A 17152-nucleotide genomic window follows, 5' to 3' on the forward strand; every position below is an offset into this window, starting at 1 on the left:
GCTTCCCAACCGCAGCCCCCAGAACAGGCTGCTATCCGCAAGCCTAGGGAGCCTGGTGGGAAGTCGCGCCGGTCTCTCCAGGCTTGCGGATATCTGCCCGAAGCCCGGGGCGTGCGCCCTAGGCTTCGGGATGCAGGGAGCTCTCCGCAAGCCGTGGGAGCCCAGCGGGAACTCCTGCAGGCTCCCCAGGCTTGCGGATAGCTTCCTGAAGCCTGGAGAGGGAGAGGGGTCGGTGTGCACTGACCCCTCTCGCTCTCCAGGCTTCAGCGAAAGCCTGCATTCGCCCCATAGGACGCACACACATTTCCCCTTCATTTTTGGAGGGGAAAAAGTGCGTCCAATGGGGCGAAAAATACGGTAACTGGAATATAATAAAGAAATGTGATGCTTATAATAATGTAGGAATGTGCTGCAAAATGTTTTTGCAGATATACAAAGGTGTTTTAAAAGTTTGCACACCATAATCTGCTCAGTAGTTTTCAGTGAGGACAGACTTGCTGAATTGCATGTCCTAAAAACAGAGGGAAAAGGCTTTTATGAAAATATAAGGGAGATTTGTATAGCTTATCCCCTCCCTCCATTTTTTCTTAGGAAGAACTTTATGGAAATTGATGATTTGAGTAACCTTCCTGTGAGAAAGTCAGATAGTGTTTTATAATTTTGTGAAATAATTATAATAGATTGAGTGTGCATTCATTTTTTACTTGTAATAAAATATCTTGCTGTCTACCCCCCCCCCCCATCTTCTTAATAAAGATATCAGTGCTATGATAGAATTGCCTAAAAATTGTGTGGCGGCAGCAGTTGGCAAAGAACTGAGTGAGTATTGCTATATACTGTATAATAAATATTTGAATGTTATTAGCTGTGTGTTCTGTATGTTTTAAAATGTGGGGGAACATGCATTGTGTCTACCAGGGTTAAGATCCAAGCACCTGTGCACTAATTCCACTTAATCCTGGAGCCTTTGTGTTTGTATTACTGTCCCTTGATATAACACTGTTGTATATTTTAATGATTTCATGCAATGTTTGAAATTAAGGAGGGCAATCAATATTTATTTGGTATGTTGGTACAGCAGTACATTGCACATGGAAAGCAGCAGTCCTTGAGGGAGCTGCAACAAGAAGGCAGAGTAGGTTTTAAAAAAACCATTTCTTTATTTCATTTTCTTAGTATATAAAACCAAATAAAATATTGAGATCTTAAAGTCTCCAACAGATAAAAAAATTCTTTCCTGTAGCACCTTAAAGACCAACTAAGTTAGTTCTTGGTATAAGCTTTCGTGTGCATGCACACTTCTTCAGATACACTCAGGTGTATCTGAAGAAGTGTGCATGCACACGAAAGCTTATACCAAGAACTAACTTAGTTGGTCTTTAAGGTGCTACAGGAAGGAATTTTTTTTATTTTGACTATGGCAGACCAACACGGCTACCTATCTGTATCTCCAACAGATAGTTTTTGTAAATACATACCATGCCAACAGCTTTGGTCTTAGATTTCCAAACGTTAGTCTCTTAAATATCTATCCTGTAATACCCTCTTCATGTTTGAAAGGACTTAAATCTTGCAGGAGCAAGCAATGTACCACCCGCCCCCTTAGTCAGATGACCAGTGCTTTCAGAAGTGACATGGCTGCTTATCTGTTCAGCACACAAGGATCTCTGTATCAGAATTGTAGTCGCCTCTGCTTGTAGAGAAATAATTCTTTCTGAAGAAAGCTGAGCCTGTGAGTGCTGACGGAAGTGGAGTCAAATTGGCAGGACCACAGAGAACCCAGAAACATTATCATGCTCAGGGGAACCCTAAAGTTGGCAGTAGTTTTATGTTTTTTAAATTTTGAAACCCACAAGTCCTCCCAAAACAGCACAAAGAGTGTGCTCTTTGTGCTGTTTTGGGAGGACTTGTGTGTTTAAATTTTATTTATTTTTTAATTAAAAAAACCTACTGTCAACTTTAGGGTTCCCCTGAGCTTGATAAATAGCCACAGCATGCTCAATAGCCACAGAATGTTGAGTGTCCTTAGAAAAGAAAAATAGAAAATGAGATGTGTGGGCAATAGAGTATTCTGGAGGAGAATGTGCCAGCCTGCCTGGAACTCTGAAAAGTAACATTCTTGTTAGGTGAGGCTGCACTGCAACATTTTGTTGCAGGTCCTAATTATATGTGTTCTCATAAATGTCAAGATGTTGCCTGCCTTTCTCTTTGAAGTCATTCTTAGACTGAAAGCTTCCAGAGATGGAACTGAATGGGATGTCATCGAAGTGAAGCGCCTTCTTGACCATGAGGACAATATTGTATCGTTGGTCAGTGTCAGTGGTAAGACTGTTACTAATTTAATTGCTAGTAACGCATGACACATCTTTAAATTACAAAGTTTCTTATGTTGCTTCCCAAATGTAACTAAATGTTTATCTGAAGTTTTTATTATTTGAGATGCAGCTGAGTTGATTTGTGTTAAAACTTTTTCTTTTTTCAAACATCTCTGCACAATAGATTTGCCTGTACCTAAATCAACATGAATTTGCTTGTCTGTTTATTGAGATAGGAATCAAAATTCAGTTAAGCTTAACTGATTTCAATTAAACTTACATGTACAGTGACTTCTTTTTTATTTGGAATGAAATGCATAATGTTTTCATTGGTCTTAAAATAAGTGTGTGGTTATATTTTGGCCACATCCTTATTCTGGACAGGGTGCAAAGCTCTTCCCATCCCCTTTTATCCTCGAAATAAGCATGAGGTGGGTTTGGCTGAGAGATGGTGACTGGCTCAAGCTCACTCAGTAAGCTGCATGGCTGTGTAAGGATTAGAACCTGGGTCTCATCAGTTCTAATCTAACCGCTACACCATATTGGCTCTCTTAGTGTTAAAGTCTTTACAGTACAATTAATAATCTTAATCCAGAAGAGTCAATTAAAATGTGAAAGCAGTGTCTTGTGTTTAGCTACCTCTCCAGTGTGAAACATTGCTGTGGGATCAACAGCATTCACCATATTTATCCAGGGTATATATGAGATGTCCCTGCAAAACTGTAATTATTCTGATATTCACAGGGTGGGTGTGCAGGGCTGGTGGATTAAAAACAAAACAAAAAACACAACAAAAAACACTTCTGGACTCAAGAGTTGTCTTTTCCCCCCTCTCCCCCCATCAGCTCTCTGCAGTGCAAAAGTGAGTGTGCAGCCTTCTGCTGCGCTTGAATTTTGTGCAATTGCTTGTTAGACATGATAAGAGTAGTTTTACTATTTTTGTTTAGATTGTACTTTTCACTTTAATTTTTATTGCATTTCTTATTTTATGTACAAAGGGTGCTTCCACGTTTGGCTTTCTCCTCCAGCTACCGGCTAGAGTTTTACTCAGGCTTGCAAATAGTTGTCCCATGTGGCCAGTGAAATTTACCAGTACCTCCAGGTGACCAGGCATTACAGCCACTAATGTCTATTGTAGGTTTGTGTAGGTGGGAAAGCAGGCTGGTAAACATTTTGGTAGTCTAGTACAGTGTTTCCCAAACGTTTTTGGGCAACGGCACACCTGTGTACTGAAAAAAAATCTCGCGGCACACCACCATTAAAGCCCCGCCCCGTGACGTCAGCGCGCAGCGTCACGCCGGGAGGGACGCACAAAAGTGAAAGTTTTTTCCCTCCCCCTTGCCGGGGAACCTCCAAGCTTTGGGCAGGCAGGCAGAGCTGGGAAGGGGGTTTCCAGGGGACACGGCAGCTCCTCGAAAGGCTTCTCTCAGCTGCGCTCAATCCTCCTCGGAGAGGATTTCCCCTCCGGTCCCATGCCTTCGTTTGGGGCATCGCTCCGGCTGCTCCCTCTCCCGCCGCGCAGGAGCGATGCCTCTCTCTGGCTCTCCCTCTGCGCAGGCTGAGGGAGGGAGGGAGGGGCGCGTGTGACCCGTCTCTGCTGGGAGACCAAACCCAGCGAGGCAGAGTCGCGCGGAGGCGCCCAGGCAGCGCTGCCGGCTGCGAGGAGGAGCGCCAGGCAGCAGCAGGAGGCGCGGCCTCTCCTCGCCGCCGCCGCCCCGCCTCTCGCCGCCCGACTCGCCCGCCTCCCTCCAGGCATCTCGCGGCACACGAGGCAACGTCTCACGGCACACTCGTGTGCCGCGGAACACCGGTTGGGAAACACTGGTCTAGTAACCTTAGCTGGCTTTGTTGCTAAAGTCTGTCAGAGTCCCGTCCTCCCGAGTCAGTTGGAAATGGGCCAGGCAGAGCCCGATTTGCATTGACTTTGCTTGTTATCTGATTAGCTTGTGATCCTCTGTGTAAATAGGTGTTCATTTATGCAAACTCTAATATTTTTGGTGCCTAGATCTGACTTTTGCAACTGGCTCTCATGTTGGTGAGCTGATAGTCTGGGATGCATTGGACTGGACCATGCATGCATATGAACGCAGATGGGATGCTTCTCTTCATGTTGACCCACAACAAGAAATAAAATTATCGCACAGTCAAAATGAAGTTTCAATTCAACATTTAGCTTCTGATGAGGAGGTGAACATTTTAAACAGTATTTTAAAAATGAGACTTACAATTGTTTCCTCTGTCTCTGGTTAAAAAAAATCCTGATTTAATATGTATTTATGCTTTATTTATTTTCACATCCCAACAAGAAATGCAGATTGAGCAGTCCTGAGCGAAAGGTTAATTTTAGAACTTGTCTTAGCTTTGTAAATTTCAGTGAACTCCTACAGGCTCAATCCAATGAAACTACTCCTGTGAGAATCCCATTAAATGATTGCAGAATTTCAGTCATTTCAGACTTGAAATGGAGTGTGTTTTGGGGTTTGGGCACTGAATAGAATAGGACAAGGAACACAGCATGGCTGCCAGATTTGCAATGCGTGCTGTATTATTCACAAAAATAATGTGCATTTCCGTTAAGTTAGCAATTATTAGATTAGTAGAAGTCAAGTAGATTTCTTTTTTTGGATGCAATTTTATAAAATGGCATTTCTGAGCATGGTCAATTTTTGCTTGTTGTTCTTCTTAGCCCCACAGTGCCAAGATCAGAAGTGAGAGATGCTGTCAAAGACCTATATCTGGTCTTTGTGCTGTGGTGTTCACCCTTAACTCCAATCTTAACCCTTAGTGTTTAGTCTGGAAATAACAGATCTCTGCACCTGATAGCATATGACATCAGCTGACTGATAGGCAGGTGTGGTTTGCTCAAAGTGGCCCAGCAGACCTACTTAGGATTGTGGGATTCCCTACCCATGTTAGCAGCTGGGACAATACAGCAATGTTTTGTTGCAGGTTTACTAACTTACTTTAGAGCACATTGTGTTAGGCATTTTTTAATGCTTGTAGGTTGTGGTTCTGCCATAAAAACAATAGCATAAAATATACACATTATACTGTCATAAAATGCAAAGGAACACAGTGGCCCTGTTCAAATGATTAAATCTCATCTTAAAAAGCTGAGATATGAACAAGCATAATGTACCCATGGCAGCCACTTTGCTGCTCCCTTGTTTGAGCAGGGAAACAAGCCAGGAAGCCTCACTTAACTACCATTTTTGTTTAACTGCGTTTAGCTTTTTATTTGAATGGTTATGTTTTAAAGTTTTTATTGGTTTTAATATGTCACTTTGAGTAATGCAATAAGAAAAGCAACTAACAAATACATAATAATAATAATAATAATAATAATAATAGTAATAATAATAATCACAGTTTCCTGATAATTTCCAAATGGTGAAACTCTGGTTAATGGCTTCCAAACAAGTCGTAATACAAAGTTATAGTTTAACATTGGCTTTTAATTTCCTTTCTTATTTGAAAGCCATAAATCATAGCTACTGGTTCAGTTGTAATGGCAAGCTATGGCTAAATGAGACTTCCTGGTTTGTTTTCCTGCTTGCACAAAGGGAGAAACAAAGTGGTCGTGTGTGGCTTCTTCATATCTCAGCTTATTAAGCTGAGATTTCTTTGACCAAATGCACTCAGTCAGTAGTAAATCTGTTAAATTGTAGTCAGCAGCAGGGGGCTAGAAAGAAACTGAACACATAGGCCAGCAAAGGTCTGGCAGAACAAGGTTTTACAAACCTACGGGCCTTGAAAAGGGTTGTGGATGGAAATAGCTGGCTGTGCTTTATAGTTTATTAGATGCCACCGACAGCAATAGGATTGTAGTATTTATATGAATTGAGGCATAATGCAAAAACTATTTTAGTAATTATAGTGGTAATTACAGTTTAAGGAGCTATGCACCTCTTGCCTTCTGAGTCATTTGGTTTAGATTGAAAGGTAACAGTGTCACAGTCCTCCTGGAAATCCATTACACAACGTAATATGTCTGCTTTGTTAAGATGTTCTATTGAATTTTCTTTCCAGTGTGTGTTCGCTGCTGTTGGAAAGGGCATATACGTGTATAACCTTCAAATGAAGCGTGTGATTGCCTTCCAGAAGACTGCTCATGACTCCACTGTCCTGCACATTACAAAAGTTCCAAACAGGTGCAAGTTACACTAAATTTTTCATACGCTGAAAATGTAAGCACCAGAAAGATGAAGAGGGCCACACTTGATGTTTGTTCATTTCACCCAACCCCCCAACCTTTCATTATAAAATATTTGAGCAACCATTGACCTGTTATACTTTGCTTCCCTGGCTGCATGATAATCCTGGTCTTTAGCCTGAATTGCTCACTTATTTATTTTTAAATTGCAGTACTGAAATTCTGATGTACAATTAACAAAAAAAACGCATTCATGCTCATTAAATACATTATTGCTGACATTGGATGCCATGCTGCAGGCGGTGCCACAACAATGCCGTAGAATGGAGGTCGGGAGGCGGAGGTGGGAGGGATTTTAGGGTTGCACAGGGCACTGCTGAGATTTGAGAGCCCAGACTCCAACACCGACCAAAGATCTCTCCCAGCAGCAGCACGTAGTTATTAAATAGCACCAGGACAAGAGCGGTCTTTGTGGCAGTGGATTTACTCCACACTCAAGACAGGCAATATCTCCTGCCTGCCTTCTTTGACAGGGACTGCCAGAATCACCTCTGTTGTCAATGTTAGTTGAATCTGGGCTGATGTTCAGCAAGGTATCCTTCAGAAAGCAGGCCCACCGGGAACATTAATTCTAAACATTAGGTCACAATTAGAGTCTTTGTTTTGTGAAATTCTGCTAATGACGCTCCAGTAATATGATGGTTCTGCATGACGCTCCAGTAATAAGTAAGTCACATTTGGTTTACAGGCAAATAATCTCCTGTTCAGAAGATGGCAGTGTTCGCATATGGGAATTACGAGAAAAACAGCAGCTTACAGCTGAACCCGTTCCTTCAGGTCTGTATCCAGAATGAGGATTGTTTACACAGTATCTGAGATAGAAGGAATATGCTGGTGAATGCCAGTAGAGTGACCAGGGCTGCACAAAAATAAAATGTTATTTAGTCACTCTGCTAAATTTGTTTGTGTGAAAGTTGCTCAGAAAGCAAGAGAGACATTTTAATGTGAATGTACATGTAGCCATTTCTACACAGCTGTTCTCATATACAGTGGTACCTCGCAAGATGAATGCCTCGCAAGACAAAAAACTCGCTAGACAAAAGGTTTTTCCGTTTTCGATTTGCCTCGCAAGACGAATTTCCCTATGGGCTTGCTTCGCAAGACGAAAACGTCTCGCGACTTTGTTTCCTTTGTCTAAAAACAAAGACATGTTTTGTTTATAAAGTTAATTTATTTTCCCTTCAATTTTTGAACTGCTCTTTACAGTATGTGTGACTTTAAAGAGCAGTTAATAAACTGTTGTTGTACCAAATTTGGCTTTGTTTGGACTTTTTTTGACCATAGGAACGCATTAATTGATTTTCAGTGCATTCCTATGGGATTTCGTGATTCGCAAGACGAAAAATTCGCTAGACGACAAAACTTGCGGAACGAATTAATTTCGTCTTGCGGGGCACCACTGTAGAAGCTTGTAAGATAATGACCATTGAGTTGGCTGGATAGAAGTATATTTATGTTTGCCAAATATATTTAGTTAGACAGCATCCCATTTTATATGCCTTGGTTAGCTTAAGGGCCATCATTTGACAGCCACTAGCTTGTGGTAACAAAACATCCCCTGGCCCCTCTGAGAAGTTCATGGAGTTTGGTCGACCGCTTGGTTTGAATGCCTGGATTTTGGCAGGAAGCAAACGAATGAAGAAGTAGAAACCTGATGTAGTCTGCAGGAAACTCATTTACTTCAACCAACTGTCTATTTTCCAGGTTTTTTCAGTATGTGGGGATTTGGAAGGACAAGTAAACAAGCCAGTCATACAGCTAAAAAGCCACCAGAGAGCACCACTGTTTTCTCCTTGGATCTCATTGGGGATTTGATTGGGCACTCTTTAGCTGTTCAGGTTTGTTGGAATTATTGCTGCCATTGTTCCTGTAACTATAAGGGTTATTTCTCTTAAACAGCTACATAGGGACTAGATTTATTTGAGACTGTATAAGGAGTCAGAGCTTCTTCCCTAATTGGATCTTGAGACATGCAAGTACAGTAGTCTGTGAAAATTGAAGTCTCAGCCTAGAAGGCATTCATTGTGTTCTTTTTGTGTTCTATTATAACACAAACCAGGGAAGAAAACTCTTACCTTGACTCTCAGGTGCCTCATCCTTTGAGTGGTATGTCAGTTACATTTCTAATAAACTAGAGGAACTAGAAATAACAAACTACTTCGTTCAACATTGTCCTTTACTACATATGAAAATACTTGCTGTGCTATTCTCTACCTTCTTACCCAGAAGTAGGTCCCACTAAATTCCATGAGATTTATCCCTAGGTGTGTATAGAACTGCAACTATAATCATGTATTTGTCCTGTTTGCACCAGTATTTTGGCATGTAAAATAGATCATGCAACTTGCTCAACATGCCCCAAAGTTGGGCTTGTTCATAAAAACTGTTTCTTATTGAGGTAACCTTCAGCAGCAGGCATAATGTTCTTCTGTTTTGTTTTGTTTTTTTAAAGAGTTTAAAAATGCTAGGTGTGCCTGTGCCCTTGAACATTCCTAAAATAGTTCGTTGGGTCCTGGTTTTTACTCTCACTTCTTGAATTTGTTTTAGGAGCACAGAATTGGCTCCATACTTCCTGCTGCTCCAGTTCTGTTTGGCTTATTTTATGATTATATCTTTTGATGTCTCCCAGATACTTACTGTAAGCCTAAGCAGGTTGCTTTTATGTTCTTGAGGCGTTACCATTTTGGGCAAGTGTGTTACTTTATTGACTTTATTTTGTGAATGTTGATAAAAAAAGTCTTATAGTTGAGTATATTGTATTGATGATAGTTTTTGTTGCAGATGTTCCTGTACTTCAGTGAACATGGCCTGGCAACATGCTCTGCTGATCACCTTGTTATTTTGTGGAAAGATGGAGAACGAGAGTCGAGATTGCGCAGTTTACTGTTATTTCATAAGTTAGAACAAAGTGAAGATTTGCAGCTTAGGATCTAAAAGGACGTAAATATATGGGATAGAGGTACGGAATATGAATAATAGAAATAAGCTATTTAAAGTCTTAAGTATTTTTTAAAAAAACTTTTGTGTATTTTTTGTCTGGAACCTTTTTTAAAAACACTTTAATCAGCATTGAGGAACTATTAACCCACAAGACTGCCAAGTTTTCCTCTATGACACTGCCAAAGACGGTGGACGGTGGACTGTGAGGTGCAGAAAGAGCTTACCTTACCCTCATAGAAACCACTCCTTTATATCAACAGCTAACTTACATAGCATCTTGTAGGGTTGAACTAAAGTGGACTGATAACTTTGGGAGAGGCCCCTCTTACCAGTGGATTCTGAAAGGGTTGTCTAGAACAGTTGGGATAGTTTGTCAAATCTAAGTTGACTCATGTCATGCAATCAATAGGGGCATGCTCAAACAAAAAGGTACTAAAACTGCTCTGAGGAAGACATTGAATGAGATGAGCTTCTTTGATAATGTAGTCTTACACAGGTGCATTTTGTCTATTTGTAAGTTATATACCTTGAACCCCAGGATTTTTGTTGCATATGTCTCAATTACTGTGTATTCTGCTGATGATGAAAAAATTGGATTGAATGAGAGCATGAAGAGAAGGCACACACATTTAACTGTAACAGAACTGGAGCTAAGGCTATGTGAATAAAAAGGAATTAAAATTTAATCAGATATAGGCTTTGCTATTAGTACATAATGGAACTTATGAATACTGCAGTGAACACACCATTCTTTAAACAACACAATGTAGCATTATAATACATAGCAACGGAAGTTAGGTGCTGTTAGAGTTCTAACAAAAATATAACTTCTATACATTTCTCTGCATGGAAAGTATATGAATGTTTTACAGTATTTTACATAACTTGATACAAAACATTGAAAAAATGTTGGCACATTATGTAAGCTACAATCATTTTTCATCAGTAGTAACACTATTGTTTACTTCACCTGGTTTTCCTCCTTGGACTCAGCACAAAAATATGGAGATGGCCAAAGTTTTTTTTCCTTTTGGGAGGGCAGTGTAATACTTTATATCAGATCATATGCATTTCAGCATTAGAAGAGTCCCTTGTAATGTGCAGCGTTAAGTAATAGTTACTAATTTGAAGGACTTTGTGTCACTGATAGCCAATTTGATGATTTTCTAAGTCAGTACATGACTACTGGTCAAAAACTATAAATCATATTCTTTCTTTTGATAAGATTTTATTAAGGCTTTTCATACTACAGTACAAAAACAGAAAAAGAGGAGGGGAAATGTGAATTCCTCTCTCAAAGGTAGATCTCAATCCTTGTCTCACACAGAGAGAGGTGGCTCCTCCCAGCTCTCACCTGAAAGCTTCCTGATCTTCTCCCACCCTGGGAGATCTTCCCTGCCTGGCACATAGGGACTTTCACCTGCCATCCTCCACCTTCATTTGCATATAATCCCCTCACTGACCCAGACTAGAGGACATAAAAAACAAACCCAGAAGCAGGAGCAAAGGAGAAAAGGGAAATAAAAAGTAACAGAAAGATAAAAATAATAAATGAAAAGAGAGAAAATGATAAAGAAAGAGAAAAAAATAAAAAGAGTTTCCCATTCTCCGTCTATCAATTGTATATTTAAAAATTATTCAAAGTATTCATACCAGGGGGGTATCCTGAAACTTGAAATCATTTCCCATAGTACTCTGGAAAATAGCACAACACACTAGGATTCACTCCTACAGGAGCCCTAGTGAAATGAATGGAAGGTGGGTAAGAATGCAACTTCCATCCATTTTTATGGGGCTTGCCCAAGAGGACCCCCCTATCCGTAATTTAAAAATGAATCTTATTAGGTCTATATTACTTTTTATTTTTAAAAAAATACATCATTCTTAACTGGGGCTCTTGAAGCAGCTTGCATCAAATAGCAATACAATCTGAACCTTGTGTTTTTGTTCTGTTCTTAACGTTATAGACTATATTTAGCGTGTACATTGTCTTGGGTCCTTGATATTAAGGTCAGTGTCTTAAGAGTAATTACTATGGCTGCAATCCAGGACACTATAAAGGCACAGGGGCTTTCCTGTCCTCTATGAGGGAAATACAATGTATGAGCAGCCATTTCCCTTCTCATAGAAAGATAATAGGATGCCTCTGTACAAGTGTAGATTCTGGAGACCTTTTTGAATATGGCTTGAGGGTGTGCATATCTATCTAAGCAGGGTTTCTTTTCCTTATGGCTCATGTAAATAAGCATCTGTTACACACTGCTCCCCATTCTAGCAGGCAGATGTAAAACTGGAACGGTACAACATCACAAAGCATGATTGTGCTATTGAAGCAACAGATGCAACAAGTGCCAGTCCCTGACTTTAGTTGCTTGTATGGACTTTCACAATATGGCTCACTGTCACCTGTTTAGAAGGCAGAGAAGAGAACAGATTGGCTCAAATTTATGGGCTTCATTACTGCCTACTAAAATTTTATACAAAATTGGTTTAATAAGTAAAGCAGCTCCCAGGTCTCCTTGTGTATCTAGAAACCACAGTGTGTCGAGTCCCCACATTACTGTGCAACTTTAGTAATGGAGCTACTTCTGTGGCTGCATTCCTATTGTGCATGCAAACGGCCTCCCAACATTTAAGTCCGCAGGAAAGCCAGCTTAAGGAGGGAAGCAGTATGCACAGACAGGTTTAGATCACAGAAATTGTACCATATACAAAAGAGAACAAAGTTGATAGTTAATTAACTAACTTTGCTATTAAAATAATTATTTTTCTCTAAGAAAGGACAGTTGAATTTGCTGTTTGCCCCCTCAAATTTCTTTCTCCAATTGCTTTTTGTTTTGTTTTAAAGTTCTTGGGTTACGTTTCACATAAAAGATATTTGCTGTAAACCCGGCTTCCCCAAAATGCTTATGTCTATCAAATGTTATTGATAGTTATTCCAGAGAAGCTAGCTTTTTGTAGAATTCTGCCCTCTCACATGGAGTTCATGTGTATAATTGATCCTGGCCTGCAAACAGCTTACACCAATCATATAATTTGACAAATTATAACAATTTGTTTTATATAAAATTACATTTAAAAGGATCCATTGTGCCACAAAAAGAGAATAGCTCTATAAAGCATATATTGGTTTCTCGATTATCATTTTTATATATAAAAAAACAAAGTTGTGTAGAATTTAGAACAATTTAAAATTGAAAAACAATAGTCTTCTCCATGCTGCCCTGTTGGTTACTTCATTGTGAAGGAAATTTCCCCCTCTTGGGTTCATACCAGTAAGTGGTTCACAGTGTGAGTGGTAGGCTATGATGTTCCATATCCTCCCTTCAGCTTCCGTTATTGTTCTCTGAAGGAAGCCGGAGGCTCCTACACTTTAGCTCATCTAGTGTTTTCCAGTGTTTGTAGTTATTTGCCAAGTGTTGCATCAGAACAGGTAGATGTGCAAATGCTGAGAGAGGAAGAGAAAAGAAATGCTTTACTGTCAAAGCCCAACAACAACTGAAAAAACATAGTGTCAACTTCAGGGCAGTGTTCTCACAGTGAATAGTCTTCAGCCTTTGTACTGAATTATTTAGTCAATTGCTGGTACAAAATAAAGAATAGTATATACAAAAAATGATACCTAGTTTTATTAGTGGCTAACTTTCTCCAAAAGCACAAGTGGGATCTGCAACAAAATGCTGCAGCATGGAATATTCTCCTGTTCAGGGTGCCAGTCAACCAGGCATGCTGTTTTTCAGGTTACTCAGCATACACACACCCCTCAAGTTTCCATTCCTGCATTGTCATCTGCAGCAGCTGAGCATGCTCAGTTTTTATTGGGCTGTTTCCCCAATCCTGCTGATGGCTTGTGAGTTGATAGTGTCATTTTGGCTACATAATTAGATCATTAGTTAGGAAACTGGAAAATAAAATTGTGCTCTGTGCTCAAACAGTTGCTGTAGAATATAGTTTCTATTTATTTCAGAACAGCAACTATTTAAAAATTATTGAAAAATAATCCAAAGCAATTTTGTAGTCCTTACTGAGCTGCCGTAAAACATAGTAATCCCAAAAATCAGTACATAGGGGAGGCCCTTTTTCACCTGCATTCACCATTAAAAGTACACATTCACCAGCGGTGTGCAATTTCCAAGCACCCCAGCCTGAGAGCTTGTGCTATCTGCACTAGCACAGATTTCCCATGGGTGCTAGGTAACCCAGAACTTGGGCTTATTCTGTGATGCACAGTCCCTGGCCATATGGATTTAGACTTTCATATCCTACCACCTTTGGGGTGAAACAGTAAGAAATTTGTTCTTCCACAGAGAAAAAAGAAAATGCAACTTCTCACCATCCCAAGCATCAAACATGTCCATAATGAAGTAATCAATGAAGGATATCTGGGACTTGGGGATGCTACAGGTGTTTCGATCGAAAACTGGCATAACAACTGGCAGACCCTGTCTCTTTTCTTCATCCGTCTGTAGAAAACAAAATAATTGTAGTCAACTTGTGCAGCCAAAGCAAAGATTACACAATTTTTTGGGGGGTGTATGTGTGTATGCTATATATGATCTTAACAGTACAGAGCAATAGCTCAGAAAACAAACCCTACTTGCAGTTGCAATTAAAAATATTCTACCTGGAGCAGGAGCAAAGAACTGCTATCCCCAAATTTATGAGAGAAAAAAAATCCATGGGACCTGAAGATTAGTTTTTGCTTCAAACTATCCCAGAAGATGAACAGGCATTTTGCACATCGTGCGCACATGTATGTAGAAAAGGAGGGTACAAATTGAAATAATCAATAATATTTCTGAAGTCCAATTTAGGATTTTGCTGCTGCTGTTCCCATACAGGAATAGGAGCCAGAGGAAAAGAATGAACACTCAGCCTCTTGCTAAAACCAGTTGGACAGGGCAAGGTGAGCAGATGCAGTTCCAGAATGGTTTGCTTCAAAGGTGGCTGATTGAACCACCGGACTAGGGAATAGCTGTACACCAGGAAGCAGCTATGATGTTGTAGAGGCATGGAGAACTTCACTCTCACTCAAAAATAATTCCATCCTATTGCATCAGTGCAGCCTTCTCCAGGCTATAAAGTCTCATGTATACTGCTTAGAAATGATAATGATTATAAATGCCTTCAATAAAAAATAAGTAAAGTGTCAATTCACAAATTGGTTCCTTCTATTTTCTCTACTTGTCAGTGCACTGCATTGCCTTTCTTGGCTGTTCAAATAATTTACCCAGGCCACCCCACCCCCCAATAGCACTTCACATAACAGATTTCACAATTTGAGATTCTTTGACTGCATCACAATCATCCAAGTCTGATTTCATTATTTTCATGCATTTTTTCCAGTTACATAACACATTCTAATCAAAGATTGAGTTTCAGCAGACTCTTCAAATCTTTGCCGAATTGAGGTTGGTTGGTTGTTTTTTGCTGCAATGTTCAAAGTGCTTCTGAATCACTCCAGTATATTTTTTAAGAGAGTGTGCACTTGCTTAGCATCTGCTAGCTTAAACTGTTTGATCAATTATACTTAATGAATTCTGTCATGGCATATGAAGCTGGTATTGATGGTAGAAGCTAAGGCGGGAAATACAGATAGCATGTGTTTTCTAGTCACCTGAAAACACAAGAGCATTTTAGAAGTAAAATTATTTTTCTCATGCTAAAAGCTATGTTAGTATTCAGTTTTTAAAATTATAAAGCCCTACCTGTGCAAAATATTCTTCTGAAATCCTCCCAGCCCATTCAATACACAGTTCTAGAGGGCGACATGGATTTGCAACATCTGCACATTTGATCATCATGCGCTTAATCAACGTCTGGTTATCTGGAATGTTCTTGAGATTGGTTGTACATTCACAGTCACTACCCTCATTCTGAAATGCAGATACATAGTTAAATGTGGGGGTTAGCATAACTGCTCACAACTGCTATGAAAACACGATCATAACAATTTTAAACTACACCTTAATATAAGTAACAACCCTGCACAAACCAGGTTGTTTTAGGAAGCAGTACAAGAGAGCCTACCGTGTTATATGTCCCTTTTATTGTATCGTACAGATGTGGATTTATTGTATGACAATGCAATGCATTATGTGACGTTTGGTTCATGCAATCCAATCACTGTATTTTTTGCTATATATGCCTTCCATCAGCGGAAGAGAAACAATGCACATTGCCCCAGTGGCGTAGCGTGGGTTGTCAGCACCCGGGGCAAGGCAAGTAATTTGCGCCCCCTAACCCGTGGATTTGCGCCCCCTAACCCGTGGATTTGTGCCCCCTAACCCTAACCCCCAGATGTTGTGCCCGGTGCAGCCGGCCCCCCCTGCACCCCCCCACGCTACGCCACTGCATTGCCCAATATATTATTATGAGATTGACCACCTAGACATTGTTGCACCTAATAGCATAAAACACAGATCCTGGTTGTGGATGTATGAATTCTGGTAATATGAAAAGAAAGTGCCACAGAAATGCACATAGTATACATCTACTTAAAATACCTGTGCTTCTTCTGAGGACATGGGCTTGGTGATGCTGTTCACAAACTTGTTCACATGCTCAAAATGCTTTGTCATTTCTGTTGCCAAAACCATGTCGATAATTGCCTGACGAAGCGTTCGGTAATGATTTCTGGGAAAAGGGAAAAGAGGAGTGTTTAAGAACTCAGAACATTTGGATCCCCACGGGAAGCAGGAAGGTTTAAGAGAAAGGATTATAAAAGGAGACAGAGCAGGAGTGGGCTGAAATTGCTCTAAAGAAAGTTATCAAATACTATTAAAAAAGAGGAATCTCGGCTAAGCAGCAGTGTGGCTCACCATCTGCAGCCATTCACTCTTTCCCAGGTATGGTATCAGGCCTCCAAATTCACATTTAACATTCCAGCCAAAGAATCACATTAGGAATACATCCCTTGTAATCACTTTCACATATTCATACAAAGTGAGTAAGTATTCATCTATGAAATCCCAAGGTACAGGCCCTACTATTTTTCCTAAAAAATAGCAAATATCCCAAATTTCTGGAGAAGAAATACATTTTCATAACACTTCAACTTGGAATATAATTGGTACACACAGCACAGATATGGAGGATAGAGGCGCTTGGGTTGTGTGTGTGTTTTTAACTATATGTATGTTACAATAAGTGTCCAAAATTTGGAGAAAGGCAACATTCCCATGAGAATGCTGACCATAGCAGATAAATGTTAATGTGTGGAAAAGAAAAGAAAAACCCAAGTTTTGGACATATGCTGATGAATGCTAGCAATCTCATATAGGCCAACCCTCTGCATTCTGGAGCACTGTTGTGATTGTTGACACAAAATTCCAGACATCCATCTAGAAACAGAATTTTTTTGGGGGGGGGGAGGCAGATCTCGCGCACAACCACAAAAAAATGTATCTTCATGTACTCAAAACAAATAGAACTGTGAGGAAGCTAACCTATTGAGACTTTTGAAAATGTTGCACTTGTTGTCTTTTACGGTGAGCTGGAACGCCAGAGCTGTGTGATGGCTTTCCAACACAGCCGTGTCATTGTAGAGTACAGCGAGCTCACTGCTTGCGTTGCACAGGAAAGAATTGGTCCGTCCTGGGTGGTCCACATCATGAACTGTTGCAGCTATTAATGCAGCCACTTCATCTAAATGATCAAGGCTTGCCTACAAAAAAGAATTAAG

The 17152-nt window shown here is 40.1% G+C and overlaps 2 protein-coding genes and 1 long non-coding RNA gene across 8 annotated transcripts in view; 2 read left to right on the top strand and 1 right to left on the bottom strand.

The window, feature by feature from the left end:
- The window catches only part of WDR41 (WD repeat domain 41), a 29962-nt gene extending 15333 nt beyond the window's left edge, over positions 1–14629 (top strand). For 2 of the 4 annotated variants that reach the window (XM_082191975.1, XM_082191972.1), the window contains 8 exons: positions 757–819; positions 2215–2322; positions 4321–4502; positions 6345–6466; positions 7217–7305; positions 8233–8366; positions 9310–9487; positions 14310–14629. In XM_082191975.1, the coding sequence (XP_082048101.1) occupies positions 757–819; positions 2215–2322; positions 4321–4502; positions 6345–6466; positions 7217–7305; positions 8233–8366; positions 9310–9462 (851 nt within the window). In that variant the 3' untranslated portion in view covers positions 9463–9487; positions 14310–14629. Of the gene's footprint in view, positions 1–756; positions 820–2214; positions 2323–4320; positions 4503–6344; positions 6467–7216; positions 7306–8232; positions 8367–9309; positions 9488–14272 lie in introns of all 4 variants that reach the window. The other 2 variants (XM_082191974.1, XM_082191973.1) reach the window with 2 other exon arrangements.
- Positions 1–17152, top strand: part of LOC309514763 — a 234187-nt gene that overhangs the window by 145345 nt on the left and 71690 nt on the right. The window lies entirely within an intron of this gene.
- PDE8B (phosphodiesterase 8B) overlaps positions 10130–17152 on the bottom strand; it is a 43958-nt gene continuing 36935 nt past the window's right edge. For all 3 annotated transcript variants that reach the window (XM_082191896.1, XM_082191895.1, XM_082191894.1), the window contains exons 18-22: positions 16917–17134; positions 15975–16104; positions 15177–15344; positions 13802–13931; positions 10130–12916 (exon numbers count right to left, since the gene is read on the bottom strand). In XM_082191896.1, coding sequence (XP_082048022.1) covers positions 12795–12916; positions 13802–13931; positions 15177–15344; positions 15975–16104; positions 16917–17134 — 768 coding nt within the window. In that variant the 3' untranslated portion in view covers positions 10130–12794. The remainder of the gene's footprint in view (positions 12917–13801; positions 13932–15176; positions 15345–15974; positions 16105–16916; positions 17135–17152) is intronic.

Source organism: Podarcis vaucheri (assembly GCF_965113315.1).
Source record: "Podarcis vaucheri genome assembly, chromosome: 11".
NCBI classification, from domain to species: Eukaryota; Metazoa; Chordata; class Lepidosauria; order Squamata; family Lacertidae; genus Podarcis; species Podarcis vaucheri.